The 15047-nt window shown below is 41.1% G+C and overlaps 1 protein-coding gene across 1 annotated transcript in view; it reads right to left on the reverse strand.

Annotated features, from left to right (window-relative positions):
- The window catches only part of LOC107297412 (glutamate receptor ionotropic, NMDA 3A-like), a gene marked incomplete at its 3' end in the record, with an annotated part of 62137 nt that extends 47446 nt beyond the window's left edge, over window positions 1-14691 (reverse strand). Inside the window, exon 1 of the mRNA XM_015826782.1 lies at window positions 13975-14691. Coding sequence (XP_015682268.1) covers window positions 13975-14691 — 717 coding nt within the window. The remainder of the gene's footprint in view (window positions 1-13974) is intronic.
- Window positions 14692-15047: the final 356 nt, after the last annotated feature.

Genomic DNA, 15047 nt, shown 5'->3' on the forward strand with positions numbered 1-15047 from the left:
CTTCAGGCGCTTTGGAGAATAGCCTGACTCCCTCTTCTTTGTGGCAGCCCCTAAGATATTGGAACACTGCTATCATGTCCCCCCTTGTCCTTCTCTTCATTAAACTAGACATACCCAATTCCAGCAACCGTTCCTTATATGTTTTAGCCTCCAGTCCCCTAATCATCTTTGTTGCTCTTCTCTGTACTCTTTCTAGAGTATCAACATCTTTTTTACATCATGGTGACCAAAACTGGATGCAGTATTCCAAGTGTGGCCTTACCAAGGCATTGTAAAGTGGTATTAATACTGCACGTGATCTTGATTCTATCCCTCTGTTAATGCAGCCATTTTCCTTCTTATGTTTTACTCTTAGAATTAGAGTTAGAATTAGTTGATACTGGGGGGGGGGGGAGGAGGAGGAATGTGCATGGGAGTTTAATTAGACATAACAATATTGTAACTAGTGTGAGAACCAAGGTTTTTTGAAATAAGAGCTGATAAGAAATGACAGATTGAAGAACTGGAGGGAAAGCCTGCATTTCAAACTAATTGGAGAACATGATTTATGACTGTTAATTAGAGGAGGGAATTGTGCTTTGATACTATGTGCTCAGGGGAGGGAAAATCAGATTTTGGCTTTGCCTATGTATGTGCCAATGCCATGCTACTCGAATAAAGATTCTTTAAGGTAAACAATGCCTTGAAGTTCTTTGAAGACTTTCATCTGTTGGAACCATGACCGTCTCTTTGTAAGTATGAGTTCTGATTTAAATACTAATTCGGATTTAGGAACAGTACTTGTTCTTAACCTGGGGACTGCCTGTAATCAATTTGCAAATTAGTACCATAAATCTCTTTTTAAAATATTAGTTATTTATTTTTTAAAAAACGTAGAAAATACTCAACAGAAAGACGGATGTGGGTAGAAACTTAGAGAAAAATGAGTAGATTCAAGGAACAGGCACTAAGCAAAGGAACAGGAGGTTAAGTTCATCCCCCTGGAGGCTCAGCATCATGGGGAAATACTGTAGCTGTGAAAGGAATTGGATAAGGAATTGAGCACATCTCAGATACATTGATTCCCCTTTTTCATGGTAGTTACATTCCATAAAGTCACTGCAAACACTGAATACTGAAACCTCAGATGGAACAAGAGCACAGGTGATTCATTTTTTTTTTGCCATTCTGCATGTCCGTGAATGACCGCGAAAGCACCCTGAGTATTGATTTGATTTTGCAGTTACGAATAAATTTAACAAGTAGGCGAATTTGCAAATACAGAATCCATGAATAATGGACACAGACTGTAAAATAAAAAATGCCAAGAAAGATGGTCTAATTTACTAATGCTAAAAGCCTGCATATACTTGATTCTTCCATAAATTCCAAAAGTTTCTTAGTCCATGTAATCTGATGCAGGCTCTGTCATGCTTCTCCTCCCTCCATTCCAGAAGACTCTAATATAAAAAGCCTGTAGTAAAACTCTCTAGTTTAACCTTAAAGAGGAGGAGAGAGGAGTTATCTTTGTAAAGGAATTGTAAGGTAATCCTCGATTTACAACAGTTCATTTAGTGACCGTTAGAAGTTACAATGGCATTGAAAAAAGTGACTTATGACCATTCTTCACACTTATGACTGTTGCTGCATCCCCATGGTCATGTGACCTACATTCGGACACTTGACAAATGACTCACATTTATGACAGTGGCAGTGTCCCAAAGTCATATGATCCCCTTTTGTGAACTTTTGACAAGCAAAGTCAATGGGGAAACCAGATTCACTTAACAACTGTGCTACTAAATTGAAGAACAGTGCAGTGATTCACTTAACAAATGTGGTGAGAAAAGTCGTAAAATGGGGCAAAACTCACTTAACAAATGTCTTACTTAACAATATAAATGTTGGGCTCAATTGTGGCCATAAATTGAGGACTACCTGTGTTTGGTTTTTCCTTCAAGCCAAATGTCCTTGAAGTTCCCTCTAGAGCACAGTGGACAATTCATTTTCCCAAGGGGGGGTTACATGAGAAACTGGGACTGTTGTGGAGGGCCACTACCATGGCCCTGCCCCCCCCGCCATGGCTCCGCCCCTACCAACACTGCTCTCTGCCTTGCCCTCTGTCATCCTGTTCTCTGCCATCAATGCTGCAGGCCAGACAAGGACAGCCAAAGGATCGGAGGTGGCTCAAGGGCCATTAAATGCCCAAGTCTGCTCTTGAGGTAAAGGTGTTTGCTTACAGATAAGAGTGGGCTTTCTGATTCAACAGGAAACTCTGTGGGCATATACCACAGAGTTGCTTAACTATGGTTTATTAAATAACACAATAATTCACGCCTTTGCAGAACACATTAAGGTATAAATATCGGTTTGCAAAGATTGCTGTAAAATATAAACCAGCAAAATCACATTTTGACTCAATTATACTCACGTTAAGCATCAGGAAGAATTTTGGCAAGATCAGGGCTATTTGCAGTTAGTTGGCATAGTTCCACCATGGTCCCTTGAAAAAGGATTAAAGCCAAGGTTTTGCACTGCAGCCAGGCAGGCAGACAAGCAAGCAAGGAAATAAATGAATAGAAACCTAATTCTGTAAGGAGTATAAAACTGTATAAAGCAAAGACACCCATACATTTTACTCTTTTTTTGCACAAATTCTCCTGCCTTTTTTTTTTTTGTAAGGAAATGATGGGATCTCTATGCTCTGGATCTCTCAATCATTGCTTTGACCTGTGGACAGGATTTATTGTGGATGTTTTAAACAACCGTCTTCTTTTGACCCATGTAATTTCGAATGATTAAAAAAAGAAAATTGCTAACACCACTGTGTTGTAAAATAGGATTCAACAAAGCCTTTGAAAGGAACTTCCGCAAGGTGCAATTCTGAAGGCTCAGTAAACAGTTTCCCCAGATGGTTTCTGCATGCATGAGCTGCTTTGCTTTGTAACAGAAACAGAATTGGAAGAGACTTTGGAGGTCATGTAGTCCAACCCCCTGCTCTTGCAGGAGGCCTCTGCTATTTCTGATAAATGGCTATCCAATCTCTTCTTAAAAGCCTCCCATGATGGGGCACCCACAACGTCCGAGGGCAATTTGTTCCACTGGTTAATTGTTCTCACTATTAGGAATTTTCTCCTTAGTCCTAGGTTGCTTCTCTACTTGGTTAGTTCCCATCCATTGTTTCTTGCTCTGGCTACAGGTAGTTTGGCAAATAAGTTGCCCCCCTCTTCTTTGTGGCAGCCCTTCAAGTATTGGAAGACTGCTATCCATGTCCCCCCTGGTCCCTCTTTTCATTAAACTAGGTATATCCAGTTCCTGCAATTGTTCTTCATATATTTTAACTTCCAGGGCCCTAATAATTTTTGTTGCTCTTCTCTGACCTCTTTCCAAAATCTCAACATTTTTTTTTTGTATTGTGGTATTAGAATAAGGCTTTGTAGAGCGGTACTGGTACTTCATGTGGTCTTGATTCTAATGCAACCTAGGATTGCATTGGCTTTTTTGGCTGCTGCCATACACTCATGTTTAGAGGACTGTTCACTAGGACTCCAAGATCCCTCTTGCAGTTATTAGCTTGAGTCAGGTTTTCACCTAGTCTGTACCTGTACTTTTGATTTTTCTTGCCTAAGTGTAAAATCTTGCTCTTCTCTATGTTAAACTTCATTTTGTGAAATTTACCAGTGAACTAGTGTAAAGTTCCAACGGCTATTTAGCCTGGTGGGTGGGGGAGCAGGGCAGGGCTAGTTTTTGGGCACTCGGTCTCTAAAAGGTTCACCATCACTGTCCTAGTCGAAAGTAGCATATGGCTGGTCTAAATCGTATAATTAGTTAGATAACCACAATTTTTCTTTCTAGATTACCATTGCATTTTTGGGCAGAGAGCCTGGCCAGTTGTTATCTCTCAATTTCTCCAGAGGAGGGAGAAATTCTCCCATCATTTTTCAAGGGCCACGGCGATAGCACCATTACTGCCAGAAATAATGAATAGGGGGACATTTTCCTTCCTCGTGTTTTCTCGTGGGATTTAACTGAACTGCAAGAAACTGGAAGCCGCAGACTGATAGGGAGCGTACAGTGCAGAGAAAAACAGGACGTTACAACCGCTCCTTAACAATCTCAGAATGAAATGCCACCCAAATATCACAAGCCACTCCTGAGGTTTTCTTCACCCCTTTCAATGTGCTTTGAAACTCAATTCCCTTCCCTCAAAGTGAAATGAGAAGTGGTAGGAAAAATTTCAGGGGAGTTTCTCTGTAAGTAAGAATATCAATTATCAGCTGCCTGGAAGATGGGGCTACAGTGCTGGGAGGCCAAGCATGTTTCCAATTTTAATTGCTCAGGCCTCTCCAAGAAAAAAAAAGTCACAGAGCTCTTTATATTTTCTCTGTATGAACAGCTTTTAAATTGGGGGAATCAATGCATCGGGGAAAATCCCACTTGCAGATGTGGGATGCACTATGGCTCTGATTTTGTTGATTTATTTTATTAGTTTGTAATACAAAATACAAACATATAAAAGAAAATAGTAGGGAAATTAGGGAAGGGGAAGGGAAGGGAAAAGTGTAGGGAAAAGGCAAAAAAGAAAGAAAAGGCATTGACTCCCGACTCCCCTAGGTGCAATAGAATAAGACCGTGGTGGCGAACCTATGGCACGGGTGCCAGAGGCGGCACTCAGAGCCCTCTCTGTGGGCATGCGCACCGTCGCCCCAGTCCTAGGCCTTCAGCTGGGTTTTATAAAACCTTTTCGCTTTAGGCCTCCGCCACCATGTACAAAAAAAAAAGGTTCAATCAATCAGTCAATTTCAACTTCTTGCGGGGAAAAAAGAGATCTTGCAAAGTTGGAATTGATTGATTGAACTTTTTAGTCCCACCCAGTGTGCCGTTACCACCGCAGCCACACCCACCCAATTGGCCACGCCCACCCAATTGGCCACACCCACCCGGCACTCGACAATGCATAAGTGGGTTTTGGGTTGCAGTTTGGGCACTCAGTCTCTAAAAGGTTCGCCATCACTGGAATAAGACAATAGCATCAAACCTCAACTTTTTACTTTTACATAGGAGTATGAACTAGCCATTCCTATAACAACAATTCCTATCTAATCGGTAAAACCCCAAATCAAAGTTTTATTTTTTTCCCACCTTAAGCGCAAAGTCCAGAAGCGGTTTGCAAGTAGAAACAAAAGGAATTGTTTTTTTTTCCTTTAATCAAAACAGTCAATTTAGCCATCTCTCCTAAATCCACCAACCTTTGCTCCTATTCATCCATTTTGGGAACCAAAGTGTCCTTCCATTTTTGTGCATAAAATAATCTTGCTGCGGTCAACGTATTATAATATCTATGGCTCTGATTTTAAACACCTCTGTCTCTTCCCCCAAATAAAAAAGAGATATGAGGAAGAGGTTGTGGGGAAGTAAAGCTGGAATTGCTGTCTGTGCTTGGAAAAAGCAGCTGCACTCAGACAGAAATGTTTCCCACCCACCTTCCCAAGGCTCAGCAGAGCTCGTGTTTTTTCTCAAAAGGATATAAAAGTTTATGGCCCTAGAAACCTGAGAAATATGTTTGTGCATGCATTCATTTATTCACAAGCTGGCATTCCAGCTACCTGACTAATTGAATCATATCCTGGTGTCCAGAGGCAGCCTCATCTCACCCAGACCCTTAGCTTACAAAAGCAAATGCTAAAACAGAACGTTGTGTGTGTTTAGGAGAAAAAGGAGACCGCAAACAGCCTACAGATGAGGAAGCGAGAGGCAATATCTGGAGGCTGAGATCTATTACAGGCAGGCTAGATCAGAGGTCCCCAACCTTGATAACTTTAAGACTTGTAGACTTCAACTCCCAGAATTCCTCAGCCAGCTTGGCTGGTTGAGGAATTCTGGGAGTTGAAGTCCTCAAGTCTTAAAGTTGTCAAGGTTGGAGACCCCTGGGCTAGACTATCAGTCAATTGCAAGGACCACAAGCTATGGTCCTGGTGGGATTCCTCGCCTGGAGCTTGGCTTGGGAGCTTAGCTGGAGAGTTGAAAAGCAACACTGCTTAAAAGCAGAGCTTGGAGCTTGGCCTGGAGCTCAGCAGCACCTAGAAGGGGCAACCGCACTGAAACAGCCCCCCATCCTAACTAGTGCAAGACCTTTTGGAGAAAGGCAAAGGTTGAATGCTACTTTGTCTGAACTGAGCACTAACAGACTGAGTGTAAAACACTGAGTATTAAAGACTTAGTTATGTAGCAACATTTCACCTTGCAAAGTCCTGGAAGGGTAGAGTTGACCCAGAGCAATTGTTGGTGGGCTACAATAAAGTAAAAGCTCTTACCCTCCTGTCAATTGGTTGCCCTCATGTCGTCTAATCTGCCTCTGAGATTCAATAGCTGCTGTTTACATTGGTTCTTTAATACCTAGGAAATTGTTTAAATAAAACAAAAAAAATTCCCAAACAGATTTTTGGGAAGATGATTCCAGTAGCACAATCTAAGCTTCTTTGGTGCTTGCATGGAATCAAGGTGGGGATGTACACGGAGTCAAACTGGAAGCTAAGCCTCTTTAAAAAAATGTCCTTGCAGATTGAAGCCATCTTTTAATGTGAGAGTTGCAGCAATAGTTTCTGTTATCCTTGGAGATGAGCATCTTTTCCGTGGGAGAGCTGAAAGAGTGATCTTGACTAGATTGGTGACATAGAAGATTTAACAATAGATAGATAAATAGATAGATAGATAGATAGATAGATAGATAGATAGATGATAGATAGATGATAGATAGATAGATAGATAGATAGATGATAGATAGATGATAGACAGATGATAGACAGATGATCGATAGATGATAGATAAATAGATGATGGATAGATAGATAGATAGATAGATAGATAGATAGATGATGGATAGCTAGATAGGTAGGTAGGTAGATAGATAGATGATGGATAGCTAGATAAATAGGTAGGTAGGTAGGTAGGTAGGTAGGTAGATAGATAGATAGATAGATAGATAGATAGATAGATAGATAGATAGATAGATGATGGATCAAGTCCCTGTACTTCTGGCAAGGTTCTTTTTGGGAAGTGGTTTGCCCTGGCTTTCTTCCCAGGGTTGAGAGAGGGACTGGCCCACTCCGCTACCTTTGTGCTTATGGCAGAACTAGAACTCCCGGTGTACCAGTTTCTAGCCTGACACCTTAACCACTACCCCAACTGGCTCTCTTCCAGAAAGAAAGAAAGAAAGAAAGAAAGAAAGAAAGAAAGAAAGAAAGAAAGAAAGAAAGAAAGAAAGAAAGAAAGAAAGAAAGAAAGAAATTGTATAAATTAATGCCTCCCATGAGCCAGAATCTGGTTGCAGTTTCAGCAACAAGTCTTGAAAATCCCGTCAGGCATAAAAACCCAACAATATACAAACTGAAGAAAACAAACATCTCTTAATTAAGGATGAAAAAGGGTATCTAGAAGAATCTTATAGAACTACTGGCAGTTCCCCAGAAGAGCAAAGAGGAAGCGAACCCTTAGAGCAGAAGGCAATGGGTAATCTGACAGGAAATTACTCTTCAAGTCCCCATAGAAACCCTTGAGATTAGGCTTTTTTGGAAGATTGGATGCTAGATCTATCACTTAGTTGAAAGGAGGCTTGCTCTGAATGAGCTAATCTGCATATTATTGTGCTACTGATTTTTGACTCCACTAATTCAGATCACAGAGAATGAATCAGTGTTTTTCTACTTTAAAAACATTAAAGTATACTATACTGCAATATAGTACAGGATGTGAGATTAACCCAGAATCTTTTCCCATAGGTGGCAATTTTTTATGTTCAAGGAATTCTATTTGCGCAAATCAGCACTGATTCTGTGCTTATTCCATCTTTCACTTCTTTTCTGAAATGGTGAGTTAGCCAGGAGCCTGCTGATTATATATGACTGATTAGTGGCAATAGAGAAAAAAATTATTTTAGGCTACAGATTTCTATGACACACTTTGTCACTTACCAGAAATCATTTGTATGTCAAAGGAAAATTTGTAAGTTTACTTCTTTCTTATCTCCTTGTATCTTACCAGTATATATTTCTCACCGAGGATTTTGTATCAATGGTCAAGCACATTCTTATTTTATTGATACTTTTTTAATGCTTCAGATACCATGGAGTAAATGAAAGTCAATTATACTCGGACATATGCAATATTTATCCATGGAATATCCTATTTCACTGTAAGACTTGTATAAATTCTTATTTCAGCCTAGACTGAACATAATTTTAATGCATTTGGATTCCTTTTATGTTGTCTGACATAGTGATACTTTTTTTGCTGGTATCATCTTCATTTACTAAGAACACTTCGGTACAGTTTGCAAAATAATATCCCACGGATATTATGTTTTCCTGAATAATAAAAAAAGTAGCTTAACGAGAGTGAGTGGAAGAGCTGAAGAATGAAAACGGTGACTTCTATCTTTCCTAACACTTTCTCCTCTCAAAAATAGCATTAGGCTTTATTTCATATCATGTAAAGCTTGGCCATTGTTTACCTAGACAAGATTCAAGCTGTCATAATGGAAAGCAGGGAGCAGGATTACAGGTAGTCCTCGATTTACAACAGTTTGTTTAATGACTATTCAAAGTCACAACGGCAATGGAAAAAGTGACCGATGAATGTTTTTCACACTTATGACCTTTGCAGCATCCCCATCGTCATGTGATCGAAATTCAGATACTTGGCAACCAACCCAGATTTATGACAGTTGCAGTGTCCTGGGGTCATGTGATCATCTTTTGTGATCTTCTGACAAGCAAACTCAACGGGGAAGCCAAATTCACTTAACAACCACGTTACCAACTTATTGACTGCAGTAATTCACTTAACAGCTGTGGCAAGAAAGGTCATAAAATGGGGCAAAGCTCACTTAACAAAAGTCTCACTTAACAACAGAAATTTTGGGCTCAGTTGTGTTCGCAAGTCGAGGACTACCTGTGCTTTTGTCTGGAGTACGTGCCTAAATACTTTCACATTCCCACTGAAATTAGCTCCCGTTAAATTAACTGGCATAAAACTCTCCTCCTGAAAAACAAGACTTTAAACTATTTCATGTACAAGCCTGTAACCTTCTACCCAAACATCCCAGAAATCTTCCACTCGGGTCTTATAAATATATTAATTTGGTATATTTTCCTGAGCTTTGAACTCTGAAAAAGGTGGCCTCTTAGCTCAGTGACAGAAGAGCTGTCCCATATAATAACAATCCCGGGATAATTTCCTGGCAGATCTGGCATTGAGAAGCACCTTGAAGGCTGAAGAACTGGAGTGAATCCAGGTAGAATAAACTTGGCCAAAAGAGCAATTGGCCCAAATAGAAGATATTTGCTTATGCTGTAGATTGAGGATGTTCCTTCTTTCTCTGATGCTGGCCTTGCTCAGCAATTTAGTTTCTATCCTCAGTTCCCATTACTGTTTAACCTATTTGTGCCAGAAGGTGCATATGTTTTCCCAGTTTCTACTTCTGAATCATTACAAGCAAGCTGATTATTTTATCTCAACTGAACCACAGAAATTATGCTTTGGAGGCTAACTTCTTCAGGGTCCAAGGATTCTAATGATACAGTTTTAGCCCTTTGCTCTAGAGGTTAGGACACAAAATATGCCAAATATCCCATAACCCATTCCCGTAAATAGCCTATAGAGAATGCCAGAGAATCAAGAGACAGAAAAACAAACAGTAACCTCATTTAAACTGCTTTGTAGGCAAGCTCAGTGCAAATGAAGCTGTACTTCATCAGCGTCTGTGCTCATTCTTCTAGATTAGCGATATACTACTAGCACGTGTAGAATTGCATGCACGGGCTAATAACTTTCATATTTAATAATGACCAGGCCAATTTTGTAGTTTATAGTAATTCCAAGAAATATTGCTGGCACTGTTCCTGAGGTATAAAGTTGCTTTACAGTCCTGGAGGATGAGCCCCTTTACAAAGTCATCAGAAAATGTTCACCAAAGTTGTTGATCATTCTGGACAAAAACAAGTATGCTAGGAAATCATGCTTTGGAGCTAAAAAGTTAACAAAGCAGCTTAAAACAAAACATTGACACCAAGCACGAGGAAAGACACACTGTGAAGTTTTAGAATAGAATGTGCTATAGTCGAATTGTGGCCCCATTATCAAGGCTAAAGGTACATAGTGTAATGGCAATGTAACAGAATTTCAAACTGTATTATAAATAAAAAATAATGAGGACCACCTGATGGTTGAAGAACAGGATGTTAATCTATCCATCACAAATATACAAATATACATATAGATACATACTTTCATTGGCATCGTTGTCATTGGGAAGAAATTCATCTGACTGTTAACAGAAAACATGGGTGGGATATTTGTGACCATTCATTTCCAATATCATTTCTCACAATCTGTGTTGATGGAGCTACCTTCAACAAACTTTGAAAGGCTACTAGTTTCCAAATCCTGGCTTATTACCCTTCCTGATGAATCCTCATCAGACTAATAGGAGGAAGAAAGGCTGATTGACTGACCCATGGAGAGAAGGGGCCTTTCTCCTGATATCTCAGAATTAGCCAGGAATGTGTATCCCAGCACCAGTTTTGAAGAAACCCACAACTCCTAGTCTCTAAGAATGGAAGTACTATTGAGTCTTCAAGCTTGGGCTAAGCTTGTATAGAATCTTCTGTTATTTATGCATGGACAGCTTTGGGCAAAAGGCAGTCAAATGTTGGATAGAATGCTGGCTATAACTTTTCCTTGTCTTTAAAAAGGAAGGTGTATGCAGTATGTGCCCAAACTTTCTTACTTGGACTTTAGGAGCTCAGATTATTGCTTGAGTATTCCTACCCAAGTAGGTTGTTCTAACTGTATGGTACTGCCTGTATTTCTGAGGCATGGACTTGATGTTGGCTTCTTCCTTGATGCTTTCCTGCCATTTTGAGCACCTCTTGTAGCCCTACTCTTGTGTTGTGAGTTCCTTGATTAGAACTCCACAGTATAAAGAGCCACTCTTGTAGGACAGATACACTAACACAACATCCAAGAACAGAACTACTGAACCTAATGAAGATTGCTATGGTTATGGTTGGCTTGAAACATGAGCACCTCATAGAAACTAAAGGATGACATAGCTGGATACTCACATGACAGACTAATTTCTAGCAGTAATTACCCTGGCGTCACTAGAAAGGTGTTAGGGCCAAGGAGACCCAGAGTATAAGTCTAGCAATAAATACATAAATGAAATTACATAAATTCAGCTTGTCTATGGAATAAACATAATTGAGTTGACAGAATCCAAAACTGATTTAACAGTACTCTACATATAATTGACTAAACATATTGACTAAAGAATTAAAAAGGCTCTGCAATTTAAAAGAAGTAGATCTCATTTTAGGACATAGAAATATAATCTTAATTAAAAATAAATAAATCTTTAACTTTTACAATTGCATCCCATCTCCCCCCCCCCAGGAAACTCCAGATTGGACACAAAGGATCTCCCTTTATTTTATCTTTGATAAATGACTCTTTGATGGTAGAGGGAGAGGTAATGCCTGGCCCAAAATCATCCAGTGAGATTGACGATTAAGGAACTGCTTGAATCTGGGGTTTTCTGATCTGAGTTTATGACTTTAACCATCATATCACGTGCTTTGGAGCACTAGGTCAAAATTCAGAACATGTGGTTTTAGAGTTAAATTTACTCTTAAATACTCAATGTGATTTAGTGAATTCAGAAGCACTATGTCTGCAAAGAAACTAGAGACGTTAGTAGAGGAGAAGCTAAATATGAATCAGTGATGATGTTTGGAATACCAAATAAATAAACATGGTAATGCAATTTTCATTTCCATTCTAGAAATACAGCGCATTCTTTAGATTAGGAAAATGAGTGCTCCAATTTTGTTCTGCTTTAATCCTGGTTGCACTAGAATTTTTTTGTCCAATTTTAGGCCATACACTTGAAAAGGATTATTGACATACTGAAATATGTTTGACGAAAGGCTATAAAAATAATGTAAAGACCAAATTATATGAAAGTAGGGGAAGACCTTAGATGTAGAGGAAGAGGGGGAGGAGGGGGAGGAGGAGCCCAATTTTTAAAATTAAGGACAATCACATATTCTAATGTTTCTGATGGTAGGATTTGAATTAAATGTTTCAAATTACACATACACATTCTTCAATGAATGAAAGTACAAACTGGAATGGAACATATACTGCCTTAGAAAATTTTGGGGTTTTTTGCTATCTATAAAATGTTTAAAATTTAGAGGTAATTCTGTAATATCATAATTATACATGTAGTTTTACAGTTTTACAGCAACCTTACAAATCTCTGTATTGCATAAGACCTGATTGTCAATATATTTATGACATTATCCTTAGTACATTCTCATATTCCCTCTTTGCATGCATACGTACATTACAATTTGTTATATCATCCAGATCTTATTTATCTTTATAATGGAAGCAAATCCCATTGAGTTAAATAAGGATTTCAAACTAAATAATCAGGTTTGTAATCTTAATCTTCCCAGTTCTTCAGTTCTTTGCATTGGAGAAGAAGGAAACGCATTTCAAACTTTGAACTGACTTTTTAATTCTAAGAAAATAATGTAAATTGGGCTTAATGAAGAGAGAAAAGAAAGTTTTCACGGGTTATAATAGGCTACTAACTTGTATAATATTGCCTTTTCTCAAAAGCTAGGTATCAAATCACTGATCTCTGGTGACTGATCCTAGATTCTAAATATAATGTAAAGGAACAGAAATGTTTCCTTTTTAACAGATATTTGAAGTTGCTCGGCTTCAGTGGCTTAAGACTTGTGCAGTGCCTTGAATATGCAGAAGTAATGTTGAAAATGTGAATTCTGGCTTCTATTATTAACAGTGATTAATAGCCAAGCGTCTCAAATATAACATTTCAGTTTTGTTGTACACTGCCCAGAGCCACTTGCCTGTAAGATGTGGCTATATAAATTAAATAAATAAATACATAAATAAATAAAATAATTTGTTTCATTGTATGTGGTTTATACACAAACCAAGGAATTAATACCTCTCTCTCCTCTCTCTCTCTCTCTCTCTCTCTCTCTCTCTCTCTCTCTCTCTCTCTCTCTCTCTCTCTCTCTCTCTCTCTCTCTCTCTCCCTCCCTCCCTCCCTCTCTCCCTCCCTCTCTCTCTGCTAGAATGTAGCTCTCTTTCCTTTATCAGTACATTACATGATCTCAGAAACATGGAGCAAGGGAAACAAAGGCAGCTTGAGATGTTTAATCTATTTTGCAATCATCCACTATGTTTGCACAACAAAAGAAAAGTAAAACAGGGGTTGTTTCCTTTATTTGGATTGGGTGGCTCTCCACCTGAATTCTCTGAGAACAAGCAAAGTCTCTGATTTCAGAGTTAAATGGGGTTGAACACATACATACACACACGCGCGCACACACACACACAGACAGGCAAACATGCACATATATTTCTCTTATACCGCGGAAACAGTCTGAGCACAAAGGCTGCTTTAGATCTCCAGCAACTTCACCTGGCGGAGCAAAGACTACCTTTCTATCTCAAGGGGGGGGGGGGAAACCCCGGGTCCAAGTAAAAATTCAGCATTGCAAGCAATAACACAGAAAGAGCAGCTTTAACCGAAAGGATGTATGTTTGTGTTTGTGTGTGTGTGTGTGTGTGTGTGTGTGTGGAGGGGGGGAATCGATGAGAGGATGTGGGACTCATTTCTGTCCTGCTGCAGCACCTCAACTGGCTGCCTGGGAAGCGTTACGCTGTCCATGGTACTGAATTCCTAAACCAGCTTTGTAAAGTAAAGGCAACTCGGCCGAACTCTTGCACAGGAACCGCCCTCCTCCCGGCATCCTTGTTGAAGATCTTAAATATTTATCGCGGGTCCGGGAGCGCGGCTCCTCTCCACTTCCCCGCGCACATTCACAGAGGCAAGACCCCCCCCCCAGGTCTCTCTCCCTCTTCCCGCTCCGATCCTCCGCCACCCCTTTACCTGACTCTTTCGAGGGAACTCATTGAGTACGATGCTGATCACTGGAATGTGCAAAGCGGTGGCGACGAAGTCCATCTGTAAGATCTCGCTTCTGCTCTGCGGGAAGGCAAGAATGGCCGAGACCCCTTGTACCACCACCGTGTGGCAGATGCTCTGCAAGAAGGAGACCGGGTCGTTGCTCCAGGAGGAGGCGCTGGGCGAAGAAAAGGGGAAAAGAGGTAGATCGCCCAGGCCCGCCTCGATAGCCATCACCACTTCCAGAGAAAGGTTGTAGGGCAGAAGCCCCTTGACGCGGTTGAGGTTCTCCACCGCCAACAGGAGCGCCTCCCTCGGTATTAGAGGCGCTTGTGGCGCCTGGTCCGGACTCTCTTTGTCGATCAGGTTCTCGGTGCCCAGGTGCGCTCTCCTTCTCACACTGGTCCCAGTTTTCCACCTCTCTGGAGTCCCGGACTCCTGCCATCCAGATTCTTCCCCGGCAAAGTCGCTTCGAAGCGGGATGTCATTGTGAGCTCTCCAGCCTCCTGCCCCGCCTTGGGAGGTAGCCCAAGGTTGCAGGTGCGCCGCCCCGATCCTTACCGTGTGCCCGATCCGTTTCAGGATCCGGCAAGGCTGCGGGTGGCAAGAAGAGAGGGGCACCCCGGCCAACACGAGGGCGCAGGGCGGCGGGAACAGCAGACAGACTCTGCTCAGGAGCCACCAAACACTCAGTCTCCACATCACTGGAGAGCCAAATGCCCGGCACGTTAGGAGAAACCCCCTTCTCCCTCTCTGCCTTCCCACCTCAGCCACCTCCCCCTCCACCGATGCTAGGCGCTTCTCTCCCAGCCGCTCTCCCACCGCCAGCCATACAAGTTGCGGGGTTATTCAGGCGCCTCGGAGGCTCCCAAAACCTACACAACCGGTTTCCTCCCACGGGAATCCCTGCTCCAGGAAGTCCCCCAGACTTCTCCCAGTGGTCGCCTCCCCAGATTGGGCTCTAGGGATTAAGAGCCATTCCATTCTACCCCTGGAGGGTCGTCGCAACCCTTCGGGGCAATCTGCTGGATCTCCATGGCTCGAATCCACCAGAAGAA

Source organism: Protobothrops mucrosquamatus, unplaced genomic scaffold (genome assembly GCF_001527695.2).
Source record: "Protobothrops mucrosquamatus isolate PMUCROS unplaced genomic scaffold, P.Mucros_1.0 scaffold3297, whole genome shotgun sequence".
NCBI classification, from domain to species: domain Eukaryota; kingdom Metazoa; phylum Chordata; class Lepidosauria; order Squamata; family Viperidae; genus Protobothrops; species Protobothrops mucrosquamatus.